Source organism: Pseudorasbora parva, chromosome 19 (genome assembly GCF_024679245.1).
Source record: "Pseudorasbora parva isolate DD20220531a chromosome 19, ASM2467924v1, whole genome shotgun sequence".
NCBI lineage: Eukaryota > Metazoa > Chordata > Actinopteri > Cypriniformes > Gobionidae > Pseudorasbora > Pseudorasbora parva.
In genome coordinates this window covers 26,687,857-26,709,245 of record NC_090190.1, presented here as the reverse complement: position 1 = coordinate 26,709,245, position 21,389 = coordinate 26,687,857, and the positions used below count along the sequence as shown (strand labels likewise).

Genomic DNA, 21,389 nt, shown 5'->3' with positions numbered 1-21,389 from the left:
AGATGTTGGTTTTACTGGACTTGAAAAACTGATTGGTAAATAGGGTCAAATTAGGACCTTTCCAATCCACACTGGTTAAAATCAAGGATTAATAAACACAATCTGTAATTTGACTAGCTGCCCTGTTAATATTCTTACTTTTCAAATAAAGATTACTTCCTAATAAAAATGCACACCTCAAATATAATTTTGATTTATTTATTCATTCAACTTTTCATTCTTTCATTTTACATTTTCAGACCAGAGATGGAAGTATAAGTTCTGGGGGAAGTCAGTGGAAATAGTTTCAAGCGGAATGGTTAATGTCACTCTACCAAAGTGAGTATAGTTCAGCAGAGCTCTCTGATGGTAACATCTGCTTCTACACATGAATCCAGAAATGAATGAACAATTGGGCTTGAGATTACTGAAAATGTGCAGCTGAGATGATGTAATAATTTCATTTTGCTTTAATATTTTTTGAGAGATGTTAAAAATGTAATTTTTTTAATAATTGTGCCAATAAATGTTTTAATAAATGTTTTGACAAGCAAAAACACACTTTCATTAGCATGTATTAAATTTAATAAATTAATGGGAAATGGAAAAAAATAGTCATGCAAAAAAATTTCTCTCTTCATTTCAAAATCATTCCTCTTCAGCTACGGTGATCATTATGAGTGGAATAAAGTGGTCACTTGTATCCACAACGTGTTCAGTCAGGATAGATGGCTCGAGCACTACGGTGACGTTGTCATTCGCAACCTTAACAATGATGAGTGCACCTGCAAGATCACATTTGTCAAGGTGAGTGTAGGAGCCAAATTTTTATTTTATGTCAGGAATTCACTTTAGTTGTGGATTATGATTGTTTATTATAGTATTTATGATATATTGTAGTGCACAATGTAGAAGACTTAATATTGTATTTTTATAGTATTTATGATATATTGTAGTGCAGAATGTAGAAGATTTAATATTGTATTTGTTTTTGGTTTTATTTCTATGGTTGTTGTTGATTCCAGCAATAAGGTGTTTATGTTAGACATGCTCCCTGTTTCTCGTGATTCGACCGACACCCTCTTTGTCATTTAGAAGAGCTGCATAATTCTGGATCACTCTTTTTTTCTTTTAAATAGAGTTTTTTTTTCTTTTTTCCCATGATTCTAAACTGTATTATTGACATGTACAATTTTAGTTAAGACCCCGAATATATAAAATTACTCATTATTTTCAATGCAATATTGTACTTTCAATAGGTAATTTGCTCTATTTTGATCTCTATGCAGCCCCTACAGCAGTGGTTCTCAAACCTGTCCTGGGGTTTGACCCCTCACCGCTGCACATTTTCTATATCTCCCTCATCAGACACACCCAATTCAATTCTGGGCCATTTCTCAATATGCGTTCTTGTCTGTACTTGCGTTCTCGTGCACTTGTGAAACGTCATCATTCGCTGCCCAAGTACTGCCCCAATTCAAAATTCACATCTAGCCAAGTTAGAGCTGGGCAATAGCATTGTAGTCAGGACCACCTAAACCCAGAGATGGGACCAAGACGGATTGAGACGTGTAAGTCTCAAGTCTTAACCTTCAAGTCTCAAGTAAGTCCCAAGTATTTTTTTCCTAGGCAAGTCAAGTCAAGTCACAGGGTATGTCAAGTCCTGTAGTAGGTCAAGTCCAAGCCAAGTCACCTTATTTTTGTAATTTTACCTGCAGAATCTGATCTTAATAAAGTGAAAAGACAATATATAAGTAACTGTCAGTAAATTACAATAATTTGTAATTTATTGACAGTTAGCTCGCGCTGCCTGTCTCTTTGTGAGAGACATGCAGAAATCAAAACAATTGAGCAGCAATATAAACTCACAGAAGAAACATTCTGGGGTAAAACTGAGTTTTTTGTAGTTGTTGATATTTATGATTTATGATATTGTTAATAACACAAAAATATGCAGATTTAAGTAGGCCTATGTTAAAGCTGACAGAACACTGATGAGAATATTACTACAGAATCAATATGTATACCACCAAATTAATTTAATTTGATTAAATTAATGTTTAAGTTGATATTTACAAGAAATATTGTAACTGTTACTAACTTTCAACTGCTGTAAAAAGCTAGCCTGACGTGGTCATACTCAATTCTAGTCAGAATATGAGTCTGAAACCGCTCCATTGGGCTGTGATTATGAGGCGTGTTTCAACCGAACCAGGAAAGACATCCATTGGATAGACCAAGGGGGTAATCTAGCGCTCGGAAAGCGTTCCACCCCTAGGGGCTGCCATTGCTAACCAAGCCATCACCTGCTGTTAGCATCCCATTGACTCCCATTCATTTTTGAGTCACTTTGACAGTGAATAACTTTACATCTGAGACGTTTAAAGACTCCATTTGTCCATTGTTTATAGGGCTGGGCGATAAATCGATTTTATGGATTAATTCGAGTTTTTAGTTTACGACGATTTTTGTGAATGAATATCGGTTTTCTCTTTAAAATCCGCCGACGCTCCCCTCTGGGCTCCCGTAATGGCTCAGCACTCCCCGCGCGCGTTTGCCACAGAGGTACACACAAACAACAAGGATAGCGTCAACATAGTGTCATTCGTAATTGGTTCAGTTTTTCACAGAACAGTTAACAATACCCGCTGCAAAGTGTGTTTGAAGTCTGAACGGAACCGCGCTAGGCGCTATACTCATTTAAAGCTGCGCTGACACGAACGCAGCGCGAGCTCACACACGGGCCAATCTCGTGACAGACACGATACACAGCGCTGGTGATCCAGTGAGAGACCGTTTAAATCAACACACCATCGCTACTGTGATCTAGTGGAAGCGGTCGGCGCACAATTCTGTTATAAACCACAGATATCAGATCAAACAGAGCTGAGCGAAGGTCAGGGGTTTCAGTCACAAATCACCAACATTCACCATGATTTACTGTAAAACCACATGGATTTAATGTTGTTGTTGTCATTATTTATCTTAGGATTCGTACAACCTTTTGAGATCGAAATTCAAGCACTTTCCAATGGTTTTCAAGAGCTTCACACTTATTTCCAGCACTTCAAAGCTCTAAATATCCGATTGTAATGTTATTTTTAATGTGATGGTTTGTAAAACTAAAAGTTTAAAGGGGGTCTTGTGAAAGAAATAGTGGAATGTTTTTTTTTGTTTATTTTTTTAAAATGTGTAATCCATTTTGTAGCATTTTTATTTTAAAAAAGATATGAAATGCCCACCACTATAACCAGCAGAAGAGCACTTATTGATTTATTAGCGATTTCCACTCCCTAATGTATGGAGAAAAGTACGAAGTCACAGTCTCAGGAAAAACTAAACTTTTCTTCAAATTGTGACTAAATTACAGTAAAGTAAAGAGCTCCTTTAATAATCACTGAAGCTGTCGATCAGTTCAGTGTGAGACTATTGAAAAGCAATGCTAATCTATATTTGATAAGAGCATAACATTTAAATTTTCCCTATACTTTTTTTGCACATTACTGTTGTTAATAAAAGTTAATTTTATCTGCATATCAATTCATAAACCTTTGATATGTATACTGTATATTGCAAAAGATAAATAAATGGTGCCCATTTATACTGTGGAATAGTCGGGGGTTATTCACATGCTGAAAGTTTTGCACCCCAGGTGACACTTCTACCAAGCCGCAAATATTTAATTTTACCTAAACAAAATAAAGTTAAAACTTGTTTTGAACAATTTCTTTGTCATCTGCAGATTGATTTTAAGTAGGAGGGGGAAAAAATCGTTTTAAATCGTAAATCGAATTTTTAGTGATAAAAATCTGGGATTTTTTTTTGGGGCCATAACGCCCAGCCCTAATTGTTTATTTCTAAAGAAACACGACAATGTATAAAAGGCTCCATTACCTTGTATCTTACACTATCGCCCCGCAGAAGCTGTTTTTGTAAAAATAGGCTAACGATTGCGTCATAACCAACGCGACTCTGTCGCACAGTTGAGAAATTACCGTATAGACCTGAGGAGACGCTCGCAGGCAATCTTTTACTGTCTATGAGACAGTCGGGGGGACGTGGAGACATAAAGTCTGATAAAGTCAAGGGGGAAGAATGGGGAGAAGCCCATAGTGAGCCAAAAGCAACGGGAGAAAATATTTAAACAACATGATTCAGCTTTCACTTTCCACATCTACTAGAAGACCTACAGCTGTCAAACAGGAGGCTCAAGTCACATCTACGTCGTCAAGCTCAGTCTGAGCCTGCGCAGTTCGCTCAGCCATCAGGAAGTGAGTGCCCCTAGGTTGACTTCATTATTTCGCCATTGACGTCAATGGGATCGCTCTGTCCATTTCTTTTACAGTCTATGGGATAGACCTACGGTATATCCAATGGATGTCTTTCCTGGTTCGGTTGAAACACGCCTCATAATCGCAGCCCAATGGAGCAAACCAATCAGAGCCACGAAGCAACGCATTGTCAAATGTCAACAGACAGAGCTCAAATGCACTGTGTTGCCAAGTCCGGGTTTTTTCCGCGGTTATGTAACTATGTCCAAGGGTTGAAGCAACTATTATGTGATATATAGACCCATGAGTGCGAATTTTAGCAGGCAACCATGCCAAAATAACACACATTTTACCCCCAAAACACCATTTTTCCCACGTAGAACCCCACGAAAAGCCATTGTTTAAGGCTAGTAGTGGCGGGTTTTGTTGTAAAAACTTGGCAACCCTGTCTGCACACGTGCTGGAATTAACAATCTTTGCCGGTGTTGTAAAAAAATAAAAGAATTTATTGATACACAGAGTACTTACCCAACATGATCATCATCTTTGAGAGAAATTAGGAAGGTGAATGCATATACAAACAAGCTCTCCGTTTAGGATTCGAGTAAATATAATCCAAGCCCCTTTGATGACGTGCATGATTACGTTACTGTTGATCATCTGTCCGTCATCGTCTAAAGCCCGCCCTGATGATTTCATTGGTCCGAACAGTTTCTGTTCGGAGATAATTACTCCTCTATGGAGCAATGCCAGACCGAATTGCCAGACCTAAAAATATTGTGGGCGGGGCTAAATTCGCCTGACATCCAGGCTAGTAAAAAGCACCTTATTTGTTTAAAGTGTTTGCAAACCATATGTTATTGGACTTTAGTTCATTAAGCAGCACTTTTGTATTCATTAATGATTTTTTTTTCCGTGCGATTAATCGCGATTAAACATTTTAATCGTGTGTATATATATATATATATAGGATTTCGCAATATTTTTTTTGTGATTTTTGCAATCAATATGACTAATTTTGTGGTCGTAATTTCCGGAAATTTGCAAAAAAAATTGCAATTGTTTTTTTTTTTTTTGTTTTTTTTTTTTTTAGAATTAATACACCATATTTACCATATTATGTTAGATGTACAATAGTCATACACATCAATAGAACAAACAAAATGCACAAATCTTCTTTATTTTGGTATCTTACAAAAAAGGCTAGCCCAGTGGTGTACTATAGCTTTAATAACATGATCGCTTAGAAATATCTGGGAAAAGTAAATACAGCAATAAGCAATTGCCTAATATAAAAAGTTCTCAAATAATTAATCAAGTTAACAGTCAGTAATACAATAAGAACTAATAAACAATTGCTACGAGGACAAATAAATATAATATAAATATACAGATAAACAGTGTTTTTTAAAGTCGTTTAAAAAAAAAATTGTTTAGGTCAGGCTACTGTTTTTGTTTTGTTTTTCAGTGGTTGAGGTAGCCTATAGGCAGATGTATAGGTTGCTTTCACTTTAAAGATTACTGCCTACAGTGGCCTAATATACACAGACCCAATAGCCTACTACTGTCGCAAAAAAAATGCGACACTTTGCTGATTTTGCATTGTATTCAGCGATCGTGGAATCGCGAAAAACTGGAGGGACTGATATATCAGAGATGGGACCAAGTCTCAAAATCTCAAGTCTTAACCTTCAAGTCTCAAGTAAATCACAAGTATTTTTTTTCCTAAGCAAGTCACAGGCTACGTCAAGTCACGTCGTGTTCAAGTCGTCACCTTATTATTGTAATTTTACCTGCAGAATCTGATCTTAAAGAGTTAGTTCACCCAAAAATGTAAATTCAGTCATTAACTCCTCTCCCTCATGTTGGACACCCGTGAGACCGCCGTTCATCTTCAGACAGAGATGAAGATATTAGTGTTGAAATCCGATGGCTCAGAAAGGCCTTCATTGACACCAATGTCATTTCCAATGTTGATTCGCCAAAACTCCTGAAATCATGTGATTTTGGCGATCCGAATCATAATGGTTAGATCCAAATCATGACTCATAATTGGTTAGAAACTTTGTTTTGAAATCGGCCCATCACAATATAAGTCGTTATTTAGGGGTTTTTTTGCGCACTAAAACTATTCACGTGGCTTCATAAAATTATTGTACAGACACTGTAGTGAGATGGGCTTTGTTAAGACGTCTTTTGTGCCTTTATGTGTCTTGAGAGAGAAAATGACATTGGTGTCAATGAAGGCCTTTCTGAGCCATCGGATTTCAACACAAATATCTTCATCTCTGATGATGAACAGAGGTCATACGGGTGTCCAACGACATGAGGGTAAGTAATTAATGACAGAATTTTCAATTTTGGGGGAACTAACCCTTTAATAAAGTGAAAAGACAATATTTAAGTAACTGTTTGGATTTGCATTGTAAATACACTGTAAAAAAATAATAATGGTAAAATAAACGGTAAATGACTGGCAGCTACGGCTGCCAAACAAAAACCATAAAATTAAAGTAAAATATCCTAATTCAAATAAAGTGCAAAAACAATAATTTTACAGAAATGTACATTAAACGTTTTAGTGAAAAAATGCGGTTATTTTACAGATTTTTCCTTTTTTAAATAAAGATATTTTACTTTCATTTTACAGTTTTTGTTTGGCTGCCGTAGCTGCCAGTCATTTACCATTTTTTAGGATTTTTGTGGAAGTGTAAAACTGTTCTTTTACAGATTTTTCCTAGATTATAATGATCAAACACCCTCAATAAAGTGACAGTACTAAAAATTCTGCAGAATAACACTGTTATTTTACAGATTATTACAATAAAAAAACATTCAATAAAGTGTTAAAGCATGCTCAAGATTGTCACTGTTTCACTATTGATTCTAAAACTTTTATTATTCAGATGTACATTTATGTAAACAAATTCTTCACAAACAATTCCTCAGAGCCCCCAGGAGGAATTGAAAAACTAAAAATTGAATTTAGCTTGTAATGTAGGGTTACTAATATCATGATGAGGTCATTATTTCACCTTATAACAAATGAGCAATTTGTGCCGTTTACATTTTAGCATGTATTTTCCAAATCCAGTTTTATATTGTTTTCCTCAATTTTCAACTGACCCGTGGGCTCCATATAGCTCTGATAATATGACAAGCATTCACCTTTTAATTTAGAATCCAAACTATATAGTGTAATTAGAAATATAAATCAAAACATACAACAGAAGGTCCATGATTCTGCACCAGAAGACAGACACAGCAGATAAAGAGCAATCCTCTTCCAAATCTCCAATCAGCTGGATCCTTAAAAGAAAGAAAGAAAAATACATTGAGTCACTCAAAAGTCCTTTAAAAGGAAGTAAGTTAGTTAACTTATTAACGTTGGTTTATTAAGCTGGTGCCCCTTTAAGAATGAATGCACAGAATGACGCATCCAGATTTCCCCACGTTAATTTTAGATATAACATTTATATTTAAATCAAGTGAATACCTCACATGACTTTTAGATCATTTTGTGTGCATTTTATTAAAGGATAATTGATTTCGGGATTGCATGCTGTCTGAGAGACATGTCCTGCTCTTTATTCTTCATTCATGCATGTTTCTTTATCAAAAAGTCAATGGCTTTAAGTAGTAACTTAAGCCCCGTTTCCACCACAGGAACTTTACCCAGGAACTAGGAACTTTGGGTGGTACTTCGTGTGTTTAGACCGCAGGAACCAGGGTAAAATTGAAGTTCCGGGTAAATATTTCCCCCTCCAAACGGCCCTGCTCGCGAGGTAGTACTTTTTCAAAGTTCAGGAACTTTCGAGGGCGGGACTTGGGCGCTGAACATGCTGATTGGTTGAGCTCACGCAGTTCAACCGGCATTTTTAAAAGTCTTTTGCGAGGTTCGTTCTGCGTTCAGTAAATATCAGTCTTGCTCTCTGTCTGGTGGCGCGCGGTCGTCTCAGCCATCTCACGTTCAATGTCCGTAATAGCTGATAATAATATACATTGTCATTTTAAATCTAGCTTTACAAGCTTTCTGAATATGCTGCAGCTGCATGCTGCTGAATCTGCATATTAGTGCTCTTTTCTGTCGTTGTTAATTACCTCTTTAGTAAACCTATACATAACCAGCAAAAGCAGCAAAGCTTGAATCTCTTCCATACTCGTTATTCATTTTTTTTCACCATGTAAAGGACCTGACCGATTACTTTTAAGTGTGTGTCCTTACATGACGTGACGGCGCGCGCCGCGCTCATGTTGACAAGAGAGGAAAGTACATTTTTCTGAGGGGTAAACTTTTTATTTCGTAAGTTATGAAGATAATGTTGGAGTAATGACACAGCGTATATTGCCCCGGGCAGTTTTTACTTTAACTGCGCCTGACAGAATTTTTTTTTTTCTGAGATGATTATTACACTTTACAACAAATAGCTATAAATAATACTGTATTAGTCCTGGTGGCCGTTAAGAGTTGCTATGGCTTCAGTTAACACACTCCAGCTGCTGGAGAAAACAGCGTTGACATTTTTGGTGCGGCAGACAAACTGCATGTGACAAAATGATTGCGATTGAAAGTCATCACATGTAAACACCAGATCGGTTTAGATAACGTCTCATGTAAACAGTTCACTAAATCTTTCAATCGGTACACTTAAAAATGATTACATGTCCTTCACTGATTTGGAGGAGCAGTCGCGCGCAGTCCTACATCACCGGACTAATTTGCCTAATCTTCTCGGAACTTTATCGCGGTCGAAACGCAGACAGCTGCAGGTCTGGGGGGAGAAAAGTTCCTGTAAAAAAGTTCCTGGTACAAATTGTTCCGGGTAATTTTGGTGGAAACGGGGCTTAAGTGCTACGTAGATACATTACATCCCATGATATGAAAAGATACTGCAAAACCTCTAACTATAGTCAATATCATCATCGCGCCCAGCCCTATCTTAACAGTATTACAACATAAAACACAGAATATGTACATAAATCACTATTAGCATATCACTTCAGTGCACTATATCTTGATGTGACAGTAGAACAAATATAAAGGTAACGTTATTTACCTTCTGCTGCTTGCCGTCTCGTCTGTTGTCCGCCATTTGTAACTTGCATGTCTGTTCATCTTCATGTTGTTTCGTTCTCAGTCGACATCCCACAATCAAAATTCGTCCAAAATAAGATTTTAACAAATGTAAAATGATCTATGTAAGTTAATGCTATTACTATTGAACCGACCGAAGCAGTCCGACACCTATTGCAGATTGGAAGTCGCGTCTGAACACTCCACTAGCAACGGCTGGATATTCAAACCTGAGCACGTGAGCGGTAGAAGGCGCTCCCTATTTCTTAAATTTTTGTGAGTTTTGACCGAATTGTTGGATTGAGTTGGTGTTTACCCACTAAATAATGCAAGGGGTCATTCTCTGGATGTTCTGCCCTGTATGTGAGCGCGTAGTGATGGTAGGCGTCTGTCGGGACAGATGGAACCAGAACTTCGCCGCTCTCTTCTGGATCTCTGATAAGAGAGGTAATCTGCCCAGTTCTGCTCTGCAGCCCAAACTAGGGGCATTTCTGTGAAGTCCCAGGATGTTCTTACAGAACTCAAGGTGGAACATTTCAGTAGGGTTTTTATCCCATAATTTATAGTTTGATTTAAATTTAGGGCCCCAGATTTCACAGCCATAAAAAAGAATGGGCTTGATGATGCTATCAAAAATTTTCACCCACAGTTTTATAGGTGGGTTAAATTTGAACAGTGATTTTCTTATACAGTAATAAGCCCTGCGTGCCTTATCAGTCAGATCTTTGATTGCCATCTCAAATTCTCCAGAAGCAGAGATTGTGAGACCCAAATAATTATAATGTGTGACGTTGGTAGGGCCCAGCCGCTGCTGTACTGCTCCAGAACCGAGAGGCTTTGGTGCAGTCCCTCTTCATGAAGCGACAGCAGCAGAAGGTCGTCCGCGTACAGGAGGAATTTGATTGGTCTGTCCTCGAGGGTCAGACCAGGACTAGAGGACTTCTCAAGTACTGATGCCAACTCATTAATAAAGATGTTAAAGAGAGTCGGGCTGAGGCTGCAGCCTTGACGGACTCCTTTATTCTTACCGAAATAATCAGTCCGCCTGTCGTTGATCTTGACACAGCACTTGTTCCCGTTATAAATATCCTTCCCCCTATTCCACTTTGTATAAGTTTTAGAAAAAGTCCATTATGCCATACTGAGTCAAAGGCTTTTTTTTTTTTAAATCAATTAAGCAGCCAAATATTTTCCCCTTTTTTTTCTTTCTTTTTTTTATGAACTTGTTTTTGGATTAGTGTGTAGACATGGTTTGAGGTTCTCTGATTGGGCATAAATCCAATTTGACAGTTCTTTAAAATCTTGTGTTCTTGAATGAACTGTACTAATCTGTCATTAATAATGGAGCAGAAGAGTTTTCCCAGGTTACTGCTCACTGTAAGGCCCCTATAATTATGTGGGTCGTACTTCTCGCCTTGTTTAAAAAATTGAGTAATTTCATTTTCTTTACATATCTCAGGAAAGTGTCCTGATTTTAATGTGAGATTGAATAATTTTAGAATATCATCTTTCAGGTTGGGGCTGCTGTGTTTCAGCCACTCATTTGATATTCCATCCATGCCGCAGGATTTTCTGTTTTATAGGGATTTCATCTTGTCTGTCAGTTCATGTAATGCTATGGGCTGATTTAAATGGTTTAGCTGGTCTTTTATAGTGCGTTTCAGGTTATGTAATCGAGAGGTTAGATGTTTTTGGGTGAGGGTTGGTTTATTTGGTCATTGATTGGAAGTTGTCTGGCTTTTTTGGAATTGTCTAAATTGTTCCATAATTCCCAAAAAGAATTGATCGACTGCCTCCTCGATCTTTAGTTTTATTTTCATGTGATCAGCTTTTTTCTGTATTAATAGTAGGGCTGTGAATCTTTGGGTAGGCAGCGAATCGATTCAATTCACGATTCATAGGTTTTCGATTCGATTCAAGAACGATTTTTGCCAATTCAGACCGATTCGAGATGATTCACATTAAAATTCGATACGATTCGATTAATTTGATTTGATTATATTTTCTTATATGCATTCATAGGATTATTAAAATGCTTCCCCTAATGTGTCTCAGTCAGGGTGTGAATTACACAGCGGCCTTCAGAGGTCAGAGAGTGGGCAACAAACCCGGAAACACTTTTAAAAAAGCTTTATAAGTTAGCATGAACTAATAATGAACTGCTCTTATAAAGCATTTATTTATCTTTGTTAATATTAATTTTACCATTTACTAATGCATTATTAAAATCTTTGTAACATTAGTTTATGCACTGTGAACTAACATGAACAAAGCATGAACAGTTGGATTTATAGGGGGGATGAAATGCTGTTTCATGCATACTGAGCTTTTTACACTGTTAAAGGCTTGGACTGCATCCTAAACATAGACAATGTTTCAAAAACTAATGTTGGACGTTTGATGGAGTATTTCTGTGTTAAAAATACTCCTTCCGGTTTCTCACAAGTTTCGGAGAGTTTTTTTCGAGTATGGCTCAGCTTGACATTAATAGAACGGAAGGTCCTTGTATGGGCCGTATGGGCCTGTCTCCCAGTAGGTTGCGCGTGCGCGTGACTAGAGCGAGAGAGGAAATGCATGTCCATAAATGCTGCTCTCAAGCTGCAGATCCAGTCGTCCGTGAAAACTTATGTTAGTTATAGTCCGCGCCGCGCTCCACTTCATTCCTCCACTTTGACATTAAGCGACTTCAACGCTTCAGCACAGCATTCCGGGAAGGCAGCGCTGCATTTGAACCAATTTGAAAGCAGAAATGACGGGAAGCTTCACAACATTGCTTCAGTTGCATTGCAAAGTGGATCTCCACACTCCAAGAAGTGTGTTTTGGACGGAGCGGCCCCAGCGATAAAGGTTCGGTCCTGCTTTGGAAGCAGCCGATGAGTAAAACTGCTTCAAATGTCTATGCTTTTGCTTATCTTCGCGTGAGTAAACATCAGTAAACGACACGATCGCGTGCTTCGTCATTCAAATGTGCTAACGGACTCCATTGTTGTTCTATATATAAGTTAACGTTACACTAGTCTGACGTGCAAAACCGTTTTGCTTGCTACTGCAAAGGTTTACGTTAGTCGCATACAATAGTCCATAAACCGAATCATGTCCTCATAAACTGTGAGTAAAGACACACAAATGTTGACAGGTCACTAAATACAGTACATACCACCAGGGCTTGACATTAACTTTTTTGCTCACCAGCCACCGTGGCTAGTGGTTTTCCAAAGTTACTAGCCACTCAGCATTTTCACTGGCCACAATTTGCAGTTTGGAAATTACATTTTATATGATTAAAGTTGACTTTGGCATGCCTAAATTACTTGATTTTGAGTCATTTTACTTGATTTTGAAGATTTAAAACCCTTTCAAACTTTCACATGCAGAGTGAGATAGCCTACTCAACGTTAAATTAAGCTTCACTACACTGAAACTACTACCCCCTATAGGAAATGTAGCAAGCTAAGCTACAGCAACTTGGCAAAAGTAGTTTACTACATCTAAGCTAGTTTTTATTTATTTAATTTTACATTGAACCAACTTCATTCCAATCAACGCTATCTCTGTGATCAATAAAATTCAAGCAGAGAGACATGGATACTTTTTCAGTTAGGCTATTCAAAAATTTTCGAAATCGATTTGGCAAAAAAAAAACGTGATCTATAATATTAACAAAACCAGGTGTTGAGAGTGTGTGTATGCTCATCTGTAGCCTATGTGTATGATATGTGTTTGCATTTATGCTCAATTTAGACTTGGGCACTTTAGCAGGAAACTAAGTTAATTTACAACTCAACTCAGCTCAAAGTAAGCTACAGTAGAAAAATAATTAAGACCTGCTCCAAACAGTACCAACATGGCAAAAAACTAAACGTGTGTTCTCCATGGAAAAGTTTCATTCGTTCATATCAAGAGGTGGCCAGGCTGGACCCCGATGCTTTTAATAAGAGGTGTTTATTCAAGAGACACAATAGATTCTTTTAAAACTTGAAGACGATTTCTCTTTTGTCACCGGGCAGATGACGCGCGTGCAATAGCGAACTGAGCGCTCGGAAACAAACGTCAACTACTAGATAGTGCGCGTATCCAGTGCACGCGACGAACCCGTCTTTCAGCGCTCATTGCCAAAGGAGTCCTTTGAAAGGCTTGCTCGCATCTGTGCGTGTCTGCGCGAGGCAGAAAGGAACATAGAATGTGAACGCGATTTGGCAGTTGGTTTCCAATTTGAGCTTGATCTTCAGAAATGTAGCGATGCTACTGTCCAACACTGACAAGGAGAACTGATTGTGCGTAACAGAGCTTGCGCGCTTCTGTTGTCATTCAGTGCGATTCCGCCTATCCCGCCTTCACTTACTGCAAGTTGATCGATAAAGAATTGTAAGACAATTTTAATTTTGTGATACGACGGTCTTCGCATTTCATTTGGCTTCGCATTTCATTATATTCAACCCGCCAAAGTGGCTAGTGGGGGTAGCTTTACCCGCCACAGCTGAAATTTACCCGCATTTGGCGGGTTGGCGGGTGTTAATGTCAAGCCCTGCATACCACAGAGACGGACGTCCTGCTGTTGCTGTTTCTATTTCAGCCTCCGAATTAGATTCTGGATCATATCTATTAGCTGAGATCGATAGCAAGGGTTTCTCCACGCTTGAGGACGTCACTGCTTTGCACATTCGTCATTCTTTAGCTCCGCCCACACGATCCGCCTCCAGGCGCTCATTTTTTTCCGGAAAGACTCAGGACAGCCCATATTTCTTTTATAAATATAATAAAACTAAAGACTTTTCTGAGATATGAAGGATGCAATACTACTCTATAGGTACGCAAGATTGACATGAGATTGACTGAAACTGAGTGTTTCACCCCCCCTTTAACTAATGTTAACAAAAGATGAACTAATGCTGAACAGAGGTGTTGGTTTATGGTTAACTAATGTTAACCATATATGCTATAACCAACTATATGTTAACTAATGAAACATTGTGTCAAGTGTTACCAAAAAACAAAACAAAAAAACAGTTACACTTTAAAATAAGGTTTCATTAGTTACCATTGGTTAATGTATTAACAAACATGAACTAACCATGAGCAGTACATTTGTTACTGTGTTTGTTAGTCTTTGTTAATAAAAATCCAGCTGTTCATGGGTTTGTTCATGTTAGTTCACAGTGCATTAACTAATGTTAACAAGATTTTAATAAAGTATTAGGAAATGTTGAAATTAACATTAACAAAGATAAATAAATGCTTCATAAGTGCAGTTCATTATTAGTTGTTAACTAATGAACCTTTCTTTAAAGTGTTACTTCTTTATGTTAGTTCAACTAATGAACCTTTCTTTAAAGTGTTACTTCTTAATGTTAGTTCATATTATTACTTTGTTTTATTATTATCATTACACACTTTAATTTAATAGCCTAGCCTATATAAAATGGCATTTGTAGACATTTAAATAAGCCACAATTTAAAACAGCTTTAAAAGTATTGTTAATGCTAACTATTGAGTTAATGGCTACATTACTAAAGTGTTCCAGGCATTAAACTTGCAATGCTTCCATGGAGAAGAAATATCAGGCACTTTTCCAGCTAATCCTAAACTAACTTTCCTTCACGGAATAGAAAGAAAAGCCTTCTTTGTTCTCTTTATACGGAACATTTTCCTTATGATACTGATTCTGAAGTAAACACTCCGGTGTTGACTGTTGCTTAGTAGGCTATCGGACGCAACTTTAATGTGCCTCTGATTGATAGATAAACTGCACGCTCTTATTTCAGTGTTGGGAATGTTGTAGTTACTTTAGCTGTTTGCTTCATATAGTCAGTTAAACAATATTAAGTCAAATTTCATGTAGCCTATATCAGAACTGTGCACATGCATTTTAGACACTTACAAATGTGTTTGCTCCGTCCATGCAATAAATGTGCATCCTTGATTAAGCGGGGTGTTATTTCAAATGCTCAGGTATGACCCATTTCCCTAAAACTTCAGTATTTTATATAGATGAGCTACGGAAGGAGCGCGAGCGCAATCCATTGAAGGCGGTAAAGAGCGCGTGCATGCGTCTGTGAAGGAGATCTGTAACAAGTTCGTGAGTGTGAGGAAGGAAGAGGACACGGGGGTCGGCTGGACGGTTGATGCTTTCTCTTTTATTTAGTATCTCAATACTCAGCGGCACACTCAGCGTGTGATTTCCGTCAACTCAAAACAACAATGATCACTTTCGGGTCGGCGCTTCCGGTTTCTCAGTCTCAGTGTCTCTGGCATCAACCGTCCGACTCTCTCTCTCCCTGGTCTCCGGTTCCACTGGCGTTTTATCCCCTCTCCACGCCCATTACTAGAACAAGATACAGGTGTTATTAATCGGTGTCCAACCCACTCACTTACCGCTCGTCCCGCGGCTCTCTCTCCCGCTGCAGACCTCGCTGAACCACGCCCCCCTCGCCACAAGATCATCATCAGCTGTGACTGTGGGCACGCAGATGACGCAGCAAAGCGTCTCTATTAATTCACACTTGTAGTAGATATAATCAAATGTTTATTTTAAAGCACTGAATCATTTTTGAATCGCGATTCATCTGATTCTTAGCGTTTTTGACCGAGTATCGGCCCGAAATTAACGATTCACCATTCAAAATACATGTTTCAAGATTGATGCATATGCATCGTCAGGATTTGTAATTGATGCATCGAGAAAACGAGTGAATCGTTACAGCCCTAATTAATAGTGATTTGTATATTTTGAGGGTTTGCTGATATGTGGCTTGTATTTGTTGGTTTTGGGTCTCTGTTTTTTATTTGATAACGACCGTAGATCTTTTCTTACTATTTGCAGGGTACTGTAAAACCAAGAAACATTGTGTACAATTAAGACCAGATTGCCAGTTTCAAGTGAAATCGTCAGAAATGTGTACAGGTGCTGGTCATATAATTGTAATAGCATCCAAAAGTTGATTTTTTTTTTTTACTAATTCCATTCAAAAAGTTAAACTTGTATATTATATTCATTAAACACAGACTGATATTTTTTAAAATTGTATTCCTTTCTAATTTTAATGATTATAACTGACAACTAAGGAAAATCCCAAATTCAGTATCTCGGAAAATAAAAAGAGAAATATTTTTTGATTTTTAGAAATATTAGCCAACTGAAAAGTATGAACATGAAAAATATGAGCATGTACTGCACTCAATACTTAGTTGGGGCTCCTTCTGCCTGAATTACTGCAGCAATGCGGCATGGCATTGAATCGATCAGTCTGTGTTATGAGCATAGATATCCATAATAAAGGCTAGATGTCTCGTGCGCGCTGTTGGCCAATGGAGGTCACCGTCCGCAACTGGCGGCCATCTTGTCACAGGCAGCTCGCTCACTCGTAACAGTGTTTTAATGGTGCATGTACTTTTAAATAACCATAGCTTTCTCAATTTTTAACCGATTTTCAAACTATTTCGTTTGTTATAAATGTCAGAGCTGTAGTTATGACACTACATACTTATGAATAATTATAACCATGGACTTTAATATGAAAGTAACATTGAACAGAACAGACAGGTGCAATAAAAAAGGTATTTATGTTAAATCAATATATAGGCTACTAAAACTGTACCGAATGGCAACATGAGAAATTATATTATATATATATATATATATATATATATATATATATATATATATATATCTTGGATTTTTTCTTTTTACTCTGGATTTTTTTCCCAGAGCTAGGTATATATATATATATATATATATATATATATATATATATATATATATATATATATATATATATATATTAGGGGTGTAACGGTTCACAAAATTCACGGTTTGGTTCGATACGATACACTGGTGTCACGGTTCGGTATGTTTTAGATACAGCAAAAAGAAAAAAATGGCAGATAAATTACCTTTTTTTAATTATTTTTTTAATTAAAACTAACAAAGTATGAATTTTTTTTTTTACATTGAACAATGATGGAGCTGTACTTTACCCATCTTCTATTTAGTTACAGGAATAAGACATTAGCTCTTTACATTAGCGTGTGCGGTGCGTGTTGCGTTGCGTGTGCGTTGCAGGAGCCCCACACCCTGTAGTGCTTTCACATATGCTGCGTTTGCAGTCCGCAACTGATCCGCTGTTGCACACCACAAACACAGCATTTATTCATTATTTTTTATTTAAAATCCAAAAGTTTTTACTGAACATGCCTCGTCAGAATTCCAGTTCTCTTTGTTTACTCTTTAATAGAAGTCAGGTTACCTAGCCTACTACATTTAAACAACATTTTATTAAATTCATTTATTCATATTTATATACTTTAGATTTAGCTCACACAAGTGGCAAAACATTTAAACATAGTTTATAGCCTTAAATCACAAACATTTTAAATTAGAAACGTACAATAGTCAATTCAAAAACAGCCGACTCTCGTCTTTTCTTTCGTTTTTACACCCTTTTAGAAGAAATCCTGCAGGTCAAAAAGAACTTTGCTTTTCACCTCCAAGAAAGTACGAGTGCTCTCCATTATGGCACTTTTTTTTAACCTAAATGCCAGGTAAGGTGTCGTTTTGTTGCTTTACTTGAGAAAAAAAAAGCCATGTGTTGACTTTGAAACGAGTATATTTTAATGATATGCATCTGTGGTGAAATTACTAGATTTTCGCGTCAGTACATGTTTATTTTAATGCGAACAATGTTCTGTCGCTTTAATGCAGCAACGCAGCGCAGCAAAAAATAGACTCGAAAGAAGGAAGGTACGAAAACGATCCGTGCACTGCTGCAGATGCAACGCTCCTGGAACGGACTGACGGACTGCATCCGCCGATCCGCGTGCAGTGTGAAAGCTGTAATCCGTTAACATGGGTACTGAAAAAAATACGCACTGCACACGCACTGCAGACGGAGTATGTGTGAAACGGGCGTTAGGTCTCATATCCGCGGCTATAAATGGACCACTCGCCGCGGTGATGTCTTTTGCCATTTGAATAAGTTGGAAATGTCTGTCTAAATGCTGCGGGGATAGTTTGTGGCTGTTTCTTCTTTTTATCGTCTTGTTGTCGACGTAAATGAGTTGATTGACATGACATGAATTATTCCTGCTGCTGTACCATCAGCAAATGCGACATACCGTTGTTTTTTTATCCATCACTCTTGCCAACACCTTCATAGCTTACAAAGAATCCAAAGTTCACCCAAACACCAGACCTGTTGGTTATTGGAGGATCTTCTATTTCTGGTTTGTTAAACGCAATAGCCATTTTGCGACGAGCATTCAGCGCGTAGCCTACTGAGTAAGCGAGCACCTGACTGAGCAGCCTAAAACATATTTGTTTGTTTTTTTGTTTTTTTCACGTCGGCGGTGTCAGGGGCATTGGCTGTTATGTCGTTTTGGTTATTGGGCTACGTTGTTGAACGCATATTATTATATTTCACACACTTTTTTATTTTCCAGATCTAATGAATTAGTCCAAGAACCGTTCGGTACATAATGCATACCGAACCGAAAGCCTCGTACCGAACGGTTCAATACGAATACGCGTATCGTTACACCCCTTATATATATATATATATATATATATATATATATATATATATATATATATATATATATATATATATATATATATATATATATATATATATATATATATATATATATATATATATATATGCTTTTATAATAAGAATATCACTATTATAATAAAATATAATATAATTTTTTTTTATTAAACAAAAAAAACCATGCAAACTAAGTTTATTTTAACTAGACAAAAGATTGGTTGTCATAAAATCGTTATTGGTGTCAATAAACCTATATAATTGAACAGCTCGATTGTGGTCTCAGCCTTGATAACGTGCATGTAAGTTAGCCGTGATACACAAGCTGCACGATTAAGTCGTTTATCGAAATTAAAAGCTGCAATTTCAACGTGTTAAAGCATCCAGATTTGTAGCCATGTTAATAACGTTTGTAAGAAACCAAACCATTTGTAAATCCGTCAAGATTTCAGCGAGATAAGAGTATTTATCTTCGTACAGATCACTCACCTTACATCAGGTTCCACAGAGCCCAACAGAAAGCCTGCCTGTGACAAGATGGCCGCCGGTGATGACGATGTTGACTCCGCCGTAAGATATCTAGCCCTTATTATGGATATCTATGGTTATGAGAGCCCAGGTTGCTCTGATAGTGGCCTTCTGCTCTTCTGCATTGTTGGGTCTGGCTTATCCAGGGTGTCCGCGGGGTTTTAAAAAGTATTAAAAAGTGATCAATCCAAATTGTCAAATTTAAGGCCATTAAAAGTGTTAAATGTGGCCTCAGAGGTATTATTTTTTTCCAAATTAGGTATTATTTTTTCAGACTATCAGGTGTCCTATTCTGATTGAAATTCTATCTGCGTTCGCATTAGTTCGTTTAAATATGGGCTTTAGCATATCTGGGCACACAATCAAAGATCTTTCGTCTCCGTCTCAGCGTGTTTGATGCTGACGTCATATTCAGTGGTCGTTCGGCATCATCTCAGAACACTGCGCACTCAACAGAAGTGGCTTACGTTTTATTTTAGACTTGCTTCAAGGCATATCTTCAACAACTGTCCTCATAAGAGCAATCTTAAATTATTTATATAAAGTCTAAAATGAACAAAAAGAGTTGTGAGAGAATGAGGCGCGATCCATAGACAGTATAAACAGTGAGATCCGCGTGTCTGTCTGCTCTTAAAGGGACCGCAGCCAATAAAGCTTCCTGTCAGTAAAGTTAAAGAACAAAGGGAACAGAGAAAATGACTCGCTGCTCTTGACTAAATAACTTTTGTAGCTTTAATAAGGATTAACTATTTAATTTATAGTTTATGCAGTGCAGACTGTATATATAACTTTGATAACTTTATTACATTTCTGTATATTTCCTAACTGTTAAGACCGGAAGGGCGGGAGTAAACATGGCATTTATTATGGGTTTATGTTAGCATTGTTTTAAGTTGACTTAAATTAAAAACTGTTATATTTTTGAAGCCTAATAATAAATGTAAAAAAAAAAAAATCAGTAGCTGTAGGCCTATTAATATCAGTAATAGGCTACTGGCCTTCATTCACAAAAAGATGCCATCTAAACAAGTATTTAAAATATACTGTCTTTATGTTGTTTCTACATTAATTTGATTAACTGTGAAATTATTATATTAAAAAATATATTAAAATCATACAAAAACATTTATTTTTTATTGCGATTAATTGCGATTAATCACAGAAAAAAATGCGTGATTAATCTAGTTAAAGTTTTTAATCGATTCACAGCACTAGTTTTTAGTATTTTGTTAAATTTAACAACTTATCACAGTTATAGAAATGTAATATTTGGCTCAGGTTTTGTTGTTGGATAAAAAAACACTAAATAATTTAATTACTGAATTACCAATTATTAATTGAAATCAAATGTGTATGCAGTAATGCTTCTCCTTAACCGACCTTTGTGAATGTTGAGATCTATTTTACTGTGTCTAAATGATAACTTATAACAGATTTCCTCCTGGTGTCGATTCTAAATCCATTCTTTTTTGTTTGTTATATATGTCAAAATCAGTATAAATAATAGAAAGGTCGCTGATTAACTCTTGCAATTCAGTGTCGTGATGGTTTTAAAAAATATTCTGAAGGTAGTAAAAAAGGTATTAAAAAGTAGTAAATTTAACTTAAGGATTGCTGTATGTACCCTGTTATCGAATCTTCCTTTCACAATACCCCATATATTTTCAATGGGGTTAAGGTTAGGTGAGTTTGCTGGCCAATTAAGAATGGTCCTTAAACCAGGTACTGGTTTCTTTGGCACTTTGTGCAGGTGCCAAGTCCTGCTGGAAATTAAAATCGGCATCTCCATAAAGTTGGTCAGAAGCAGAAGGCATAAATTGCTCTAAAACTTCCTGGTATATGGCTGCATTGACCTTGGAGCTCAGAAAATACAGTGGACCAACACCAGCAGATGACATGGCACCCCAAACCATCACTAACTGTGGAAACTTTGCACTGGACCTCAAGCAATGTGGATTGTGTGCCTCTCCTCTCTTCCTCCAGACTCTGGGACT

At 37.1% G+C, this 21,389-nt stretch overlaps 1 protein-coding gene across 5 annotated transcripts in view; it reads left to right on the top strand.

Moving 5' to 3' along the window:
• The window catches only part of LOC137048196 (oxysterol-binding protein-related protein 3-like), a 159,801-nt gene that overhangs the window by 107,589 nt on the left and 30,823 nt on the right, over positions 1-21,389 (top strand). For all 5 annotated transcript variants that reach the window (XM_067426240.1, XM_067426239.1, XM_067426237.1 and 2 more), the window contains 2 exons: positions 240-318; positions 642-786. In XM_067426240.1, coding sequence (XP_067282341.1) covers positions 240-318; positions 642-786 — 224 coding nt within the window. The remainder of the gene's footprint in view (positions 1-239; positions 319-641; positions 787-21,389) is intronic.